Source organism: Patella vulgata, chromosome 7, assembly GCF_932274485.2.
Source record: "Patella vulgata chromosome 7, xgPatVulg1.2, whole genome shotgun sequence".
Taxonomy (NCBI): Eukaryota; Metazoa; Mollusca; class Gastropoda; family Patellidae; genus Patella; species Patella vulgata.
The window spans coordinates 2,389,472-2,406,662 of NC_065885.2; the positions used below are offsets into that span (position 1 = coordinate 2,389,472).

The window sequence follows — 17,191 nt, forward strand, 5'->3', positions numbered from 1 at the left end:
TTTCTCTCTCTCTCTCTCTCTCTCTCACTCACTCACTCACTGAGTCACTGTGTCTCCCATTATATCAAATACTTCAAATAATTCAATAATTATAATTCTTGAGTGGGATTACAAAACAATAAAACACAATTTCTATGGAAAAAAATCACTGGTTTATAGACATTTAACACACATTTAGACAAGTGTTTTTGTAAATATAACACGACATGTTGACACATGTTCTCTTATGGTTATCAAACATTGTCATAAAAATTGAGGAGTGTTTTGGGATTTATTTTTTTTAGTTCAATGATTGTACAGTTTCCAGCCAGACTAAGATACCATCTTCATAACGTCATGGATTCAATGATACATTGATTAACCATACATTATGCAAGAGCTAAATCTGTCTATTGCAGGTCTTTCTTTAGGCCTGAAATGTTATCTAAATTATTAATTAGACATTAATTAACTTATCCAGACCATAATCAACTCTTGATGTCATCGCTAGACTGCGATATTTACTGGTTTAGGATCCGATCTGCTGCTCATGATTAAATCAAGAAATAGATAATCGAGACTATGTTTTTCATCGTACCGACTAAATTCTCGGTTCACAGTGGATCAATTTGACTAAAATTTTCAGCAAATTCCTTTTACATTATCGAGTTTTTAACTATTATAGTGAGAACTGCCCACTCTTTATCTAATCTCAGATAATGTATCTTTAATACAAGTATCATATGATGTGTAAAAAATGTTTACGAGATTTATCAGAATTAAGAGAATATATGAAAAGCTTTTTTGTCATGCACGGAAACTTACTATTTAATATCCTGTTTAAAATTTGAATTTTGAGAAAATTGCACTTAATTTTCTAATTTCAAAGATAACTTTTCTAATTTTATAAGATAATTTTCAATTTTGAAAATTGGTTTATAACTTTAAAGTTTAATTTATAATAATCTATAACTTTTTTTAACTATAATTCATGATTTCAAACTTTGATTTCCATTTGTAAAATAATATATTTTAAGCTTTAATTTATCATTTTGAACTTGAATTTATATTTTAAATTTTAATTTCTATTTGCAAGATCAGGTATAATTTTCTATTTTGAAAAACAGTTTTTATTTTCTGTCTGGTGTGTAATCTAAACGACAAACAGAATTTGGCAGACTTTGGCTAATAGGAAATTCAAAAAGTAAAAAATAGTTTGCATTTTGTAATTACCTTCTGTAATCATGGGTTGGAGCTAAAAAAAAACAGCGGCTGCCAGGCAGGATACGCTCACATTTTCGAGAGATGGATAGAGAACAAGCTAACAAGAAAGTGATTTTTCCTACAATCAAGGGCCATAATTCAGGAAATTACAATTCGATATGCGTGAATATCGAAAGGAACCGAGATCTTTGGGTTATAAACTTACATTTCAAGTTTCAACAAAATCGGATAAAAATTGTGACCTCTATAGTGTCAACAACCTTGATATACCATATTTTTACGCTATTTGAGAACGAATGGCGGTCCGTTTTGTCTGTCAATTTTGGGCCGATTTTCACGAAATTCGAACTCAGCCATCCTTACGGTGTAACGGTGATATAATAATACGTTTTTTTAAACCGGATAAAAACTATGACCTCTATAGGGTCCACAAACTAAAAACGCAATTTTTTAGTACAATCAGGGGCCATAATTCCGGAAGTTATGGTCCGATATGCGCGAATATCGAAAGGAACCGAGATCTTTGGATTATCAACTTAGATGTCAAGTTTCAACAAAATCGGATAAAAATTGTGACCTCTATAGTGTCCACAACCTTGATATACCATATTTTTACGCTATTTGAGAACGAACGGCGGCCATTTTGTCTGTCAATTTCGCGCTGATTTTCACGAAATTCAAACTCAGCCATCCTTAGTGTGTAACGGTGATATAATTGAACGGTTTTTAAATCGAATAAAAATTATGACCTCTATAGGGTCCACAAGCTAAAAACACAATTTTTGGTACAATCAGGGGCCATAATTCAGGAAGTTATGGTCCAATATGCGCGAATATCGAAAGGAACCGAGATCTTTGGATTATCAACTTAGATTTCAAGTTTCAACAAAATCGGATAAAAATTGTGACCTCTATAGTGTCCACAACATTGATATACCATATTTTTACGCTATTTGAGAACGAACGGCGGCCATTTTGTCTGTCAATTTCGGGCCGATTTTCACGAAATTCGAACTCAGCCATCCTTAGGGTGTAACGGTGATATAATTGAACCGTTTTTTAAATCGGTTTAAAATTTTGACCTCTATGGGGCCACAAGCTAAAAACACGATTTTTGGCACAATCAGGGGCCATAATTCAGAAAGTTACCGTCCGATATGCGCGAATATCGAAAGGAACCGAGATCTTTGGATTATCAACTTAGATTTCAAGTTTCAACAAAATCGGATAAAAATTGTGACCTCTATAGTGTCTACAAGCTAAAAACGTGATTTTTCGTACAAACAGGGGCCATAATTCATGAAGTTTCGATCCGATACATGCCAATATCGAAAGGAACCGAGATCTTTTGGAGATAAACCTATACTTCAAGTTTTGTCAAAATCGGATAAGAAATGTGACCTGTAGAGTGTCCACAAACAAATTGTGGACGGACGTTGTGGCTGGATGGACGTCCGGATGGACGGACGGACGGACAGGGGCGACGGCATAATACGTCCACATGAAAATGTGGGCGTATAAAAACCTCCTATAGGTGAACTACGTATAACAAACCCTGCTAAAGGTGAACTATGTATAACAAACCCTACTATAGGTGAACAATGTATAACAAACCCAGCTATAGGTGAACTATGGATAACAAACGCTGCCACAGGTGAACTATGTATAACAAACCCTACTATAGGTGAACAATGTATAACAAACCCTACCTTAGGTGAACAATGTATAACAAACCCTATTATTGGTGAACTATAGGTGAAATATATATATGTATAACAAACCCTACTATAGGTGAACAATGTATAACAAACCCTACTATAGGTGAACAATGAATAACACACCCTCCTATTAGGCGAATGATAATTATAATCATTACCTGTAAAACAGTTATTACCTGTAATATAATCTTTACCTGTCATGTGACGTAATGTTAACCAGTCATAATTTGGGACAAGAATCATCAACCAGTCCAGCAGTGTTTGAGTAGGAGATTAGATCTAATCAAACGAAACATTACCAATAATATAATTATTACCTGTGTAATATAACTATTACCTTTGTTCGTTTCAAACAGCCTTATTTTCATCTTGAGAATTTTATTGTCAGTTGAATAAGAACATCAATTTATACTCATTTTAACGTCAACATTATTTCACAATTCTGAAACCAACAATTTCATGAATAAGGTGGAAAATTTCCAGGTAAAACTACGAACATGGTTATTTCTCGTTATCTGGAGGTGAGCCAACAGGATATGTATAAGGTACATCTGGTTCTATCTTTGTAGTGAAGACAGAAGGAGATTAAATATCTCCATGTTAATCACAAGTTGTCTGTTTACAGAAATCTACAGAAATCTACAGTAACAATTAAACACATTTCCATAGTCTCCTACAATCAACATGCAAGGAATTCTCCTTAAAGTCTTTGTAGAAATCTTAAAGATGCAATATACAAGAGCTGAAATGAAATAGGATTTAACGTCCTACTCTTCTGCTCTGACTGGGTTAATGAGAAATGAAATGGGGTTTAACGTCTTACTGTTCTGCTCCGACTGGGCTAATGAAGGCGGGCATACGCCATACAGTGTGCTATGAGGAAAATTTTTCCCCGGCAGCGACACTATGGCCTACTCTTATATCGAATTCCAACTGCCACAAGATCTTTGTTTTTGGCTTCAAATGTAATATAAACTATTATTTAGACACTTATTCAAGTTACAAGTGCTTAATCAACTCTCTTGATCATCAGATGACCGGGATATGAAATGGATTAGAACATATGTACATTCCTGCTACCCTTAATTACTTTTAGTTAGTAAAATAAACATAAAAAGACAAGGGTTTAAGGTTGACTCGACACAAACTAGATCATTTCAGGACTAACATATGGTTCAATTTTATTTCAATAATTCACTTGCGCGTAGGGGTCTTTAGCAGTGGGAGGAAACCGGAGAAAACCCACGAGGTTGGACAGGCGACCCTACTCCTTGTCACGTATCGAAACAAAGCCAGTTGACTCAATGACAGACCTAATGATACAACATGCACATGCTAACCATTCAGCCATCCACCCCCCTCCGAAGACAACAATGAAAAGACAGAAGGTACGCTAAAACAAGATGGTTTCAACATTGGTTCAACAGTACTTTTTCGCTCGTTAGAAATAATGTCATATACATATATGGGATACGCAAGTATTTGAGGAAGAACCGACTTCATACAGATCGTGTAACTCTGTTTCCGTCAACAGAATGAACCCGAGACACTGGATATTCCGACTGTTTCTTCAAAGATAAGATTAAACCAGTATTATTTTACTGTGAATCTACCTTTTAGTTTATAAAAGTTTAAATTTAACGTAAAATAAGATAAATTATTCTCAGCACTTTCTTTGATGTTAAAATAAAGAATATCAATTGTTGATTCTTGTATTGAGTGAAGATTTTAAACAAAAAGTAGAATTCTATTGATGTTGATGCCAACACTAACAGTTGTGTAGAATAATAAAAATATTTTCTGGTTGAAAACAATGGAATAAAATGAAATGGGTTTCAGTTCAATGTTCTATTTTTTGGCATCAACTGAGTTAAGAGAGAGAGATAGAGAGAGAGAGAGAGAGAGATAGATGGGGTCTTACTCCACTTGATACAAACTAGGTCATTTCGGGACTAATATATAGTTCAATTTTTTATTTCAATAATTCGCTTGTGCATAGGGATCTTTAGCAGTGGGAGGAAACTGGAGGACCCGGAGATAAACCACGAAGTTGGACAGGCGACCCTACTCCTTGTCATGTACAAGCGGGGAATCAAAACCACATTACCTGACTCAATAACAGATCTTATGATCAAATGTGCATGCGTTATCCATTCAACGGCCATCCACCACCCACCCTCTTCAGGTGAAAAGCAATGAAATGAAATGGGGTTCCAGATCAATGTCTTACTTGTCGTCATAAACTGGGTTAAATGAAATGAAATGAAATGGAGTTTAACGTCCTACTTTCTGCTCCTATACTGGGCTAATGAAGACGGGCATACACCATACAGTGTGCTATGAGGGAAATTTTGCCCGGGCAGTGGCACTATCGCCTACTTTTATCTTGAAATCTAACTGCCAAGGGATCTTTTACATGCATTCCAATGTATACACGGGACCTCAGGTTTTCGTCTCATCCGAAGGACTAGACAGCTGCATCCCTGACAAGGGGGAACCACGCCGGAAAATCTGGATGAACTTTCTCGGCTAATGCAGGGATCGAACACCCAAACTCAAACTTGGTGAAGAAAGATAGAGATACTCCATGCAGTCAGTGTGCAATGTGGAGGATTTCGACCAGACAGTGGCATTTTAACCCATTCTTCTTTGAATTCCAAATGTCAACAGGTCGCTTATGTGCATGACAACGCATAGACTTAACCTTGTTTTTTTGTACCATCTGAATGACTAGACATTTTTACTTGTGCCAGGCCTCTGAAAACTTCTGAAAACTTTGTGATAAAATAAATGTTTGAGAAAATTATAACAACAAACAATTTTGATTTCAAATAATGACCATGTTTGAAAAAGTTGATGTTTGAAAATATTTGACACCGTTGGACAATATTTGAAGAATTTCTGAACAATTCTTTTAATGGTTGAGATGGTTAAATAATGTTTAGAAATGTTTAAAACTATTGAACAATATTTTAACAATGTTAATGATTGACATTGTTAAACAATGTTTAGAAATGTTTAATAATGTTTGATATATTGAACAATATTTTAATAATGTTTGATATATTGAACAATATTTTAATAATGTTTGATAATATTGAACAATGTTTTAAAAATATTCAAGATTCATTTTGCAAGGTTTGACACTGCTGGATAATGTTTCATAAAGTTGGTAATTTTGAACACTGTTTAATAATGTTTTACATTAAGAACATTGAGTCGTTCAGTTTGAGACAGGCATACGGTTACATGTGCAATGCACAATTGAATAATTTTGCCCGGACAGTGGCGGAAAATAATAAGGGGATATAAAAACTATAAATATTTTACCTGTTAGAAATGTAAATACTTCTTACATGTGGAATATACGAACAGAGAATTTTGCACAGACAGCAGCGTTATATATAATAAGGGGATATGAAAACTATAAATTTTTTACCCGTTAGAAATTTAAAAACTTCTTACATGTGCAATAGAATTTTGCCCAGACAGCGGCGGTGTATATATAAAAACTATAATTATTTTACCTGCTGTTAATGTAAAAGCTTCTTTCTCTTTAGACATTTTAAAACAAATTAGAAAAAAAAAACACCTCTCACATTCTCTATAAGCCTAACGACATACTGAGAAGATTATCAGGATTTATAAGATTGGCTAAAGATTATATGTAATTAATTTTGTGAATTCAGGTAACTTTTGATATTAATTTAAGTTCTTGTTTAATTAACATAATCTCCTTAGTTCAAACAGATTTTCTTTTGATTGAAAAAAAGAAATGGCAGATGGGCTTTAAAAGTCAATTAATGTGACAATGGTAAATAATTCTGACAGTTTAGCCCAATGTGATTACAGATGCATTATGTAAGATTTAGATAAGTTCTCACTATAATGGTTAAGAACTAGATAATGAAAAGGGAATATGTTGAAAATTTCAGTCAAATTACTTCACTCTGACCGTCATTAGGGCTGTTTGGGGAATAGCAGAGTCTTGATTGTCATTGCTACCTTTGTTACGATAGTAAAATAAACAACTCCATGATGAAGTTTCTCGGCCAATGCAGTGATCGAACGCGCGACCTCAAGGTTAGCAAGCCAACATCCTACTATCACTGAGTCACCGCATGGCTCCTGAGTGCAGGAATTACCTGTTAATTTAAACCAACCACCTCCCCTATCTCCACCAGAAATTTGTGTTGTGAGCTTATTATTTTCATGAAGTCCTACACATTCAGAAAACATGAAATCTTGGAAGTAATTGTCAAAATTGTAATCTAAATTTGGAATTTGCTTGCATTCTCATTTCATGTTTTCATATCGTCATTTTGAATAATAAATTAATGACATTTCACACCAACCCTTGTGTTATCTATTCATTAAAATTGTGGATGTTTCTTTGGCTATGAGCACAAATATCGTTTTCCATGTAATTCTTCTGGGAATCTTGGATATTATGCTGATCCATGTGATTCAATCGGAAGAACTAACTAGCTTTTGGAACAGAGCTCTGGCCATTCAGCCAATTGTTTACACATTCTTTGATTTATTTTTAAATATAGATTAAATTTCACCAATATTCCAAGGGCGAAAATTAAAACTGCATTTTATTGAAATGTTAAAAGTAGACTTTTATCGAAATGCTAAAAGTAGACTTGAATCATGGAAATGCTTAAAGTAGACTTTTATTATGGAAATGTTAAAAGTAGACTTTTATTGAAATGTTACAAGTAGACTTTAATGGAAATGTTAAAAGTAGACTTTTATCACGTAAATGCTAAAAGTGGACTTTTATTGAAATGTTAAAAGTAAACTTTTATCCACATGTAGTAGACTTTTATCCACATGTAGTAGACTTTTATTTAAATATGCAAGAGTTAAATTTGCCTATTGCAGGATGTTTTTCTGCCTGTTATATAGCATAAATTTTTATAAAACGCCCGACAATAGAGTTATATACAGTTTCCTTTTGCTATTTACAAAAAATCTTATTTAGATTAAAAGCAATACAAATTTAATAAAAATTTAATTGCATCCGCTGTTTGATACACATAACTTCGCTCAGAATAAAGTAATATGAGACTGAAATATCTAATATACTCATTTTCCGTGATCTATTTTTGAACTATTATACCGAGAATGATCAGTTCTTTCTCGAAAATCTCATATAATGCCTATCTAAAACAACTAATTCATTGATGAATATTTTACTGTTTATCCCAGTAGATAAAATGAAATGGGGTTTAATGTCCTACTGTTCTGTTCCAACTGGGCTAATGAAGACGGGCATACGCCATACAGTTCGCTATGAGGGAAATTTTAAGCGCACAGCAGCACTATGGCCTACTCTTATATATCAAATTCCAAATGCCAAGGGATCTTTTACATGCACGCCAATGCCAATGTGTACACAAGACCTCAGTTTTCCATCCCATCGACTAGACAGCTGTCCTTTTCAGGCCCTCCATCCTGCACCACTGACAAGGGGAAACCATGCCGGAAAATCCCGATGAACTTTCTTGGCTAACACCGGGAGCGAACCCGCGACCTCCAGACTAGCAAGCCGCAGCATTTTATTCACTTAGCCATTGTGGCTCCTTTTCCCAGTAGAGTTTAACATCCAGAACCACATTAGTTCCAAGTAGTATTGAACATCCAGTTCCACTGTTTTACTTTTAATACAAGCCTCTATTTGTCTAAGTAGAATTGAACATCCAGTTCCACCGTTTTACTTTTAATACAAGCATCTATTAGTCTAAGTAGAATTGAATATCCAGTTTCACTGTTTTAATTTTAACACAAGCCTCTATTAGCCTAAGTAGAATTGAACATCCAGTTCTATACAGGTTGATAGCACACAGTGTTACTATCAGATACAGGAAATATATACATGTTTATATGCGTACATCTGACATCAATCAATATTAATAGTCCGTGCGGCACCCAGCTGGGCAACAGGAATCGTAAACTTTTATACAGGGGAAACCATAATATTTCTGTTTATATCATAAACCCCGACTTAGTCACGATTAACGACGTACAACTAATTATTATAGTAGATTTATTCCTCATTCATTGACTGTCATCAATTAACGGAACATGGTTTTATTACTTACAATCTCTCTCGTAAAGATAGTTTTTAATGTTTTACTGATACAGTCACTTCCAAATAAAAACTTTTATTACAAAAATATTATCACTTAAATACCAAAACAAGTGATCAGTTGTTAATTAATGATCAAGGTTTTTATGTTTAATCACTTGACAGAAACTATTTTGTAGTATCATAAAACTTTCCTGTTAATTTAGTGCTACATTTCGTGTAAACTGTATAAAGTTGTATAAATTTGTGTAAATTGTACATATTCATTTAATTTGTATGAATTCAAATAATTTGTATGAATTCAAATAATTTGTATGAATTCAAATAATTTGTATGAATTCAAATAATTTGTATGAATTCATATAAATTTAACATATTCATGTAAATTGTATCCATTTGTGTAAATTCTAAACTTTGTGTAAATTGTATTAATTCGTGTGATTTCATTATTTTCATTTCTACCATAGTCGACTAACACTAGCAGTGAACACCGGACCTCTTGGTTAACATACCAGGGTCTTTCTCACTGAGTAACTGTGGCTCCTGTATATATTCCACTGTATATTATAGCATGACATAATAAAACTATAGTAGATGATGACTCCATAACAACAGCCTGTTATACTAGATTCCCACTATCATGATTCGTGCTACGATTGAAATCGTGGTTTTAATCGTGGAGTAATGTGGTGATCCTATCAAGTCTTATCATATAGGCCTATTGAGGTCAGTTGTAGCAATCATGTTGATCGTATCGAAATGTAACAGAATGTAACTGCAGGTGTAAGATTGTGGACCTAATAGGAACAATTAATCCTATCTAAAGCATCCCTGGGCAGTGGAAATCTAGCATTATACAACACATGAATTTACATCTCTCTCTCTCCCCCCCACTCTCTCTTGCTCTCTCTCTCTCTGCCTGTCTCCGTGTGTGTCTCTCTCTCTAGAACAGAACAGAGTGTGTCTGGTGTGTGAAATAGCTTTATTTAATGTCCGCTTCCACCGAGGTGATATCGAGGTGATATCGCAGTCAAGAGAGTGTGTCTCATTAACAATATTTATTTATATTTGTAATGGTTTTGCAAGCAAATTACTGAGTCTCTCTCTCTCTCTCTCTCTCTCTCTCTCTCTCTCTCTCTCTCCCACTCTGTCTCTCTTTCTCTCTCAACCCTTCCATTGTTTCAGTGATAAAAACCTACAACTGTTGAAGCCATATATCAGATGTCTGAATCAAGTAGAACTAGAACTAAAATAGAATCAACAATCAATTCTGGCAGTCCACTCATATCTCACTTCTATGGTCAATGGTATGATGTGGATTCCTGAAATTATATTCCTCCAACATGTACAGAGAATATCTGTTAGAAGAATTTGAATGATTTTAGCAGGGGGGGATGTTTAATGAGGACAGCATGGATATTGTATTAGGGGGTCATGTGGATTCCTGGAATTATATTCCTGGAACACGTATGAAAAAAAGTCTATATGAACAAGTCAAATGATTTAGCAGATGGGGATGTTTAATGAGGACGGAATCCACAGGGAGTTGGGGATGAGGTTGGGGACAGGTCAGGGCTCTCGGTTCATTCATAGTTCCCAGTCTTAATTACTTGGCAATGAAAATGACCTGTTGAAGAATGTAGGTGTCAGTCGATTTACAATATACAAGTCATAAAATAAGAAGTCATATAAATACAGTTAGTAATTAAAAACACGTTTTGTCTACGATATCACCCTAGGTGGAAGTGGACGTAAAACTCTAGAAACGAACGAACGAAAAACATGTTTTATAATCGGGGGATAATGCTAACAATTGCTGTATTTTTTAAAGGAATATTTCGCTAATCTGAAGTAAACAAAATATTTAAAAAAAATTACCTGCTGGTAAAAATAAGGTGTTTTGCCCACCTATGTGAAACTAAATATATAGATCAAAACTAAATATATAGATCAAAAATCTATCCACAGGAAGGGAAATGTCTCTTTTCTAGTGAGTTTCTGATTGTTTGGAAGTGAATTATTTAGATATGTTTTAAAAGTTGGTACTAAGCAAATCTGCCCTTTTAAACCATGTTTTGTGTAAATTTATAATAATAGTTATGACCTGGTAAAAATTTGACATAATTTGGATATTTGTATATATATAGATGTATTATCTAAGTTATGGTTTATACTCCTTCAAAGTATTTAATATCACCATTCATCCAATATCAAGTGGTAGACATATACCATAACTTGGCACCTATGATGGATTATCTGGAGTAAGGTTAACAAAGGTTTAATAACATTAGATTGGTTTCAATTCAACCCCAAAATTATTTGATCCTTAGAAGTATGAGGTTAAATACAATGTAATTTAATTACTGTTAGAACCCAGAACATTTCACACCAAATTGTCTTGTATTTGTTAATCATTTCAAGTATCATACCCTCAACAGGGTATAAAATTATCAAATAATATGAACCCTGGAAGATTTTTTGTGCAATAAAGAAATAAAAAATATCTTGCCCTTGCTAGGTATAAAAATAAAATTCTTACCGTAATCATATAAGTGCAATAAACTTTTTTTATGTAATAAAAGAGAGAGAGAGAGAGAGAGAGAGAAAGAGAGAGAGAGAGAGAGAGAGTGGGTTTAACATCCACTCGACACAAACTAGGTAATTTCGAGAGTAACATATGGTTCAATTTTATTTCTATAATTCATTTGCACTTTGGGGTCTTTAGCAGTGGGAGGAAACCAGGGGACCCGGAGACAGGCGACCCTACTCCTTGTCATGTACAACCGAGGAATCGAAACCACGCCAGTTGACTTAATCACAGACCTAATGATACAGCGCGCACACACTAACTATTCCACCATCCACTCCCCCACCCCTTTTGTGTAATAAATCAATAATAAATATTCAATAAAGATATAAAATTATCAATGTTATAAAAACACAAGACGATTCTTTTGAGGGGTAATATAGAAATGATGTTGTAGTTGAGGGGTAATATAGAAATAATGTTGTAGTTGAGGGGTAATATAGAAATGATGTTGTAGTTGAGGGGTAATATAGAAATGATGTTGTAGTTGAGGGGTAATATAGAAATAATGTTGTAGTTGAGGGGTAATATAGAAATGATGTTGTAGTTGAGGGGTAATATAGAAATGATGTTGTAGTTGAGAGGTAATATAGAAATGATGTTGTAGTTGAGGGGTAATATAGAAATGATGTTGTAGTTGAGGGGTAATATAGAAATGATGTTGTAGTTGAGGGGTAATATAGAAATGATGTTGTAGTTGAGGGGTAATATAGAAATGATGTTGTAGTTGAGGGGTAATATAGAAATGATGTTGTAGTTGAGGGGTAATATAGAAATGATGTTGTAGTTGAGGGGTAATATAGAAATGATGTTGTAGTTGAGGGGTAATATAGAAATGATGTTGTAGTGAGTTTATAGTATTTTGTACCGAATGACTTGTAAACTAATATGGTTTCTACCTATAGACCACCTGGTAGTAAATTAAACCAGCTTCCTATTTTATCATGTCTATCTCTGTTTTCTTATCCCACTTTCATCAACAACCTGTTTCAATTACTGTAAAACAACATAAAAATACCCTCACTCTATATAAAATATCACAGTTCATCCACATAAAATTCATTTCATCCTCCAGTTCTTCGGATGGCATGCAAAATATAAGAGGCCCTGTGTACACTCTATTTAAACTATTGCATGTGATACAGTTTTCCTTTTTTAAATTATTTTATCCTCCAGTCCTTCGGATGATATGAAAAATATAAGCGGTCATGTGTATACTCCACACAAAATATCCCATGCGATTCTCATCTTTAAATTTATTTGATCCTTCAGTCCTTCGGATGGGATGAAAATTATAAGAGGTCTTTTGTGCACTCTACATAAAATATCGCAAAGTTAAAATCGATCAATTAAATCCTCTCCAGTGATGGACCTACATTTTTTGGGACCCTTCACAAATCAGCAGCAATTTGTGGGTACAAATTAGCCTTTTCAATAGAGTTCCATGATAGCAGAAAACATGATATTAATACAAAACACAAAATTATGGATATGGTAATCATAAGGAAAAACCCCAGACCAAATAACTTTAACTAATGATAGCAGATTGTATCTCTTCTAAAATAAATAGAGTCAACCAAATAACCTTGTCTAACCATAGTAGATTGTATCTCTTGTAGAATAAATACACACACTGACAAGCTTGTATAACATAATATACAAGAGAGAGAGAGAGGGAGAGAGAGAGAGAGAGAGAGATGGGGTTTAATGTCCACTAGACACAAACCAGGTCATTACAGGACTAACATATGGTTCAATTTTATTTAAATAATTCGCTTTCACATAGGAGTCTTTAGAAGACAGACCAACAGAGATACAGAGAGACTGAGAGAGATTAAACATCCACTTGACACAAACTAGATCATTTTGGGACTAACATATGATACAATTTTATTTCAATAATCGCTTGCGCGTAGGGATCTTTAGCAGTTAGCAGTGGGCACAAACCAGAGGACCTAGAGAAAACCTACGAGGTTGGACAGGTGATCCTACTCCTTGTCACGTACAACCGGGGAATCGAAACCACACCAGTTGACTCAATGACAGACCTTATGATATAAAGCACATAGATTAAACCATTCGACCACCTAATCCCACCAAGTTGATAGGAAGATGACCTATGTAGATCAGGTATATATATATACTATTACCTGATCTTCCACACACCTGATTGAAAACACCTGTTCTAATAACCTCCCACTTAGATACAAATAATACCTGATATATTTACCTTTAATCAGATTGATATTGGCTACAGTCTAACGTACTTTTGGCACAAGAACATGGTTAGTGCTAAATGATAAAGTCAGCTCAATTTTTTGTCGTAGGTCACAAGATGTAAACAGGGCTAAACCTAACCCTGGACCTAGCCCCAATGCTTATCCTAACCCTAACCTACAATCTCGCCAACAATCACGTGCCCTAACCTTATTTACATCTCGGCGACCGTCACAAAAATTGAGCTGGCCTTAACAAATAGATTTAGCCACAGGAACATCAGTGTCGGTATCAGAAATATGGGTTGCCAGCTAACAAGTCGTCGAATCATAAATTTAGATTTTACCAGACAACAAATTGAGCTTGGCAACAGTCTCAATGTCGTTTTGGCACAGAAACATGGGTTGCCAGCTAACAGAACATGCATTTACCATCGGCCAAATTGAAGCCTCTAATAAATATTTTGAAACAATCTCTGGAAGTTATTTCGAAAATCATCAAAAATCAATACAATAGACAACTAATATAAATTACAGAAAGACAGGAGAATAACTGGAGCCTATGAAGTGAAAACAAAGGGCCATAACTTCTAAGAAAATTATCAAAAGGCTTTTTCCTTTGAATAAGTTAAAACACCCTCACTCCCCTCCACTACCCCCCCCCCACCCCTAAAACCCCCATTCAATCTTATGAGTAAAACCCTTACTCCCTGCACCGTCCCCCTACCCTAAAACCCCTATCAATATAAACTGATGATTAACACCCCCACTCCCTCCATCATCCCCTTCCCCAGAAACCCCATTCAATGTAAAATGATCAGCACAACCCCCAATTCCCTCCATCCCCACCCTCCCCAGAAACCCCATTCAATATAAATCAACAACACCCCCACCCCCTCCCCGTCATCGAAAACCCAATTTAATATTAACTAACGATTAATACCGTCACTCCCCTCCCCGAAAAACCCATTCAATATAAATCAACAACACCCCCACCCCCTCCCCTTCACCGGAAACCCAATTTAATATTAACTATCGAGTAACACAATCACTCCCCTCCCCGAAAACCAAAATCGATATAAATTAATGAGCTGTCAATCTAAGCCACATCAGTCCATTCACCAGAAAAAGACATCAAGAGAATAAAAGACCGAAAAATTATACGACCCAGGTTCCATATATCCCATCGTGAAACACATCACAATGTCATAAAATATCCCATTAGATTCAATTTCCTCAACGAATCTAGCGGACATATCTTCATTATTCCAACTCAAAGGCTTTTAAAATCTTATCCCCATACAAAATTACTGTGATCTTCCATAAAATAAAGCCTTGTATCCAGAAGAAAGACATCAATTAGTGTTTCTATTCTTGTTACGAGTAACGAGTAACGTAAACGACGTCAAGATTATATCCAGTAGTTTATACATTAGCTTTTACTCACATACATGCCTTTTATTTTAGGAATGGAAACTTCCCTTGCACATGTAAATGCATATTTAAATCTGGAGAGAGAATGGGCTAGAATTAATGTATATGTAAAGTATGTTTAAATCAGGAGAGAGAGAGAGAGAGAGAGAGAGAGAGAGAGAGGGGAGGGAGGGAGAGAGAGAGAGAGAGAGAGAGAGAGAGAGGGAGAGAGGGAGAGAGAGAGAGAGAGCTTGCTTATCATTACTTATAAAATATAACCAGAGAGAGAGATAGAGATGGGGTTTAACATCCACTCAACACAAACCAGGTCATTTTGGGACTAACACATGGTTCAAGTTTATTACAATAATTCACTTGCGCTTAGGGGTCTTTAGCAGTGGGAGGAAACCGGAGGAAACTGGAGAAAACTCACAAGGTTGGACAGATGACCCTACTCCTTGTCACATACAACAGGGGAATCGAAACCACGCCAGTTGACTCAATGACAGACCTTATGATACAGTGCACACATGCTAACCATTCGGCCATCCACCCCCACCACTTCGAGAGAGAGAGACCATGATAATCTAATTTTGTCTTAGCAAGTGATGGTTCATCCAACACTGTCTTACTACTTACCAAAAAAAAAACAAGAATATGAGAATTTGCCATTAGAGATACAACTGCAACTTTTAAGAGAATTTTTTTAAAGCTTTGTTTTTAATTAAAAGACACTTGTTTTTAATTTAAAAGACATTTGTGTTTCACTTAAAAGACATTTTTTTTTTTAACTTAAAAGACATTTTTTTTTAACTTAAAAGACATTTGCTTTTAAAGGCTTTTCTTTCATAAATCCATTTTTTATTTATGTACTTTTTTCAACCTTTATATTATTTCTGATTTTATTGTGATATATAGAGAATCTCCATGAGTCTTTTTTGATATCAAAACATATCAAAGCATGTCGCAAGTCGATAAAGTAAAAAAAAAAAGAGGCTTTGTCGATTTTTTTTTTTTTTTGCTTTATCGACAAGTGTTGATATTTTTTAAATCAAAAAAGATGAGTAGGAGATTTTATTTATCACCCAATCATTTCTTACATGCACAAATAAATATATATAATTCTTTGCTATAGACTTCACTTTTACTGAACCTGATTACATTACGGCGTAGTGATACATCATTTTTTGACAGTAATTCAACCATTGCAAAGTCCTTTATATTGATCCATTGTTTCCATCAAGAGGAATCAAATAAAAATAGCTCATTTTTAATAAAAATTGAATTGTTCTTTGAAAATTAAAAAAAGTAGTTCCTTATTAATTGCCCAATCAAATTCATGTAAAGCGATACTGTAGAATGTATTATTGGGGGATAAAATCTTGTCTATTGTGGCTGTATAGGAGAAAGAGGTATATGTTGTTTAACGTCCCCTTGACACAAACTAGGTCATTTCGGGACTAAAATATGGTTCAATTTTATATTTCAATAATTCACTTGCGCGTAGCGGTCTTTAGCAGTGGGAGGAATCCGTAGTACCCAGAAAAAACCCACGAGGTTGGATAGGTGACCCTACTCCTTGCCACATACATGGGGGGAATCGAAACCACACCACCTGGCTCAAGACAGACCTTACGATTTAACACCTACGCATTAAACCACTCGCCCCCCCTACCCCACCTAATTGAATGCTATATGAAGGGGAAGAATATGTAATAATAAAAATGAATAATAATGAGAGTGGGGTTTTTATAAGATTTAATATGAGATTTTACAGTGAGAATATATTATGATTAAAGATACATTATGGGAGATTCGATAACGAGTTGGCAGTTCTCACTATAAAAGTTAAAAACTAGATAATGTAAAGGCAATTTGCTGAAATTTTATTCAAATTGATCCACTCTGAACCCAGAACTAAGCAGTTGAAATTTCCGCCTAGCCTCGAACGTCATTA

General features: G+C 34.7%; 1 protein-coding gene across 3 annotated transcripts in view; it reads right to left on the reverse strand.

The window, feature by feature from the left end:
• The window catches only part of LOC126827910 (uncharacterized), a 93,758-nt gene that overhangs the window by 51,108 nt on the left and 25,459 nt on the right, over nucleotides 1-17,191 (reverse strand). Inside the window, exon 1 of one of the 3 annotated variants that reach the window (XM_050557486.2) lies at nucleotides 3,259-3,342. The exons of the other annotated variants lie outside the window; for them this stretch is intronic. Coding sequence (XP_050413443.1) covers nucleotides 3,259-3,289 — 31 coding nt within the window. The 5' untranslated portion in view covers nucleotides 3,290-3,342. Of the gene's footprint in view, nucleotides 1-3,258; nucleotides 3,343-17,191 lie in introns of those variants that run through there. 3 annotated transcript variants of the gene reach the window in all.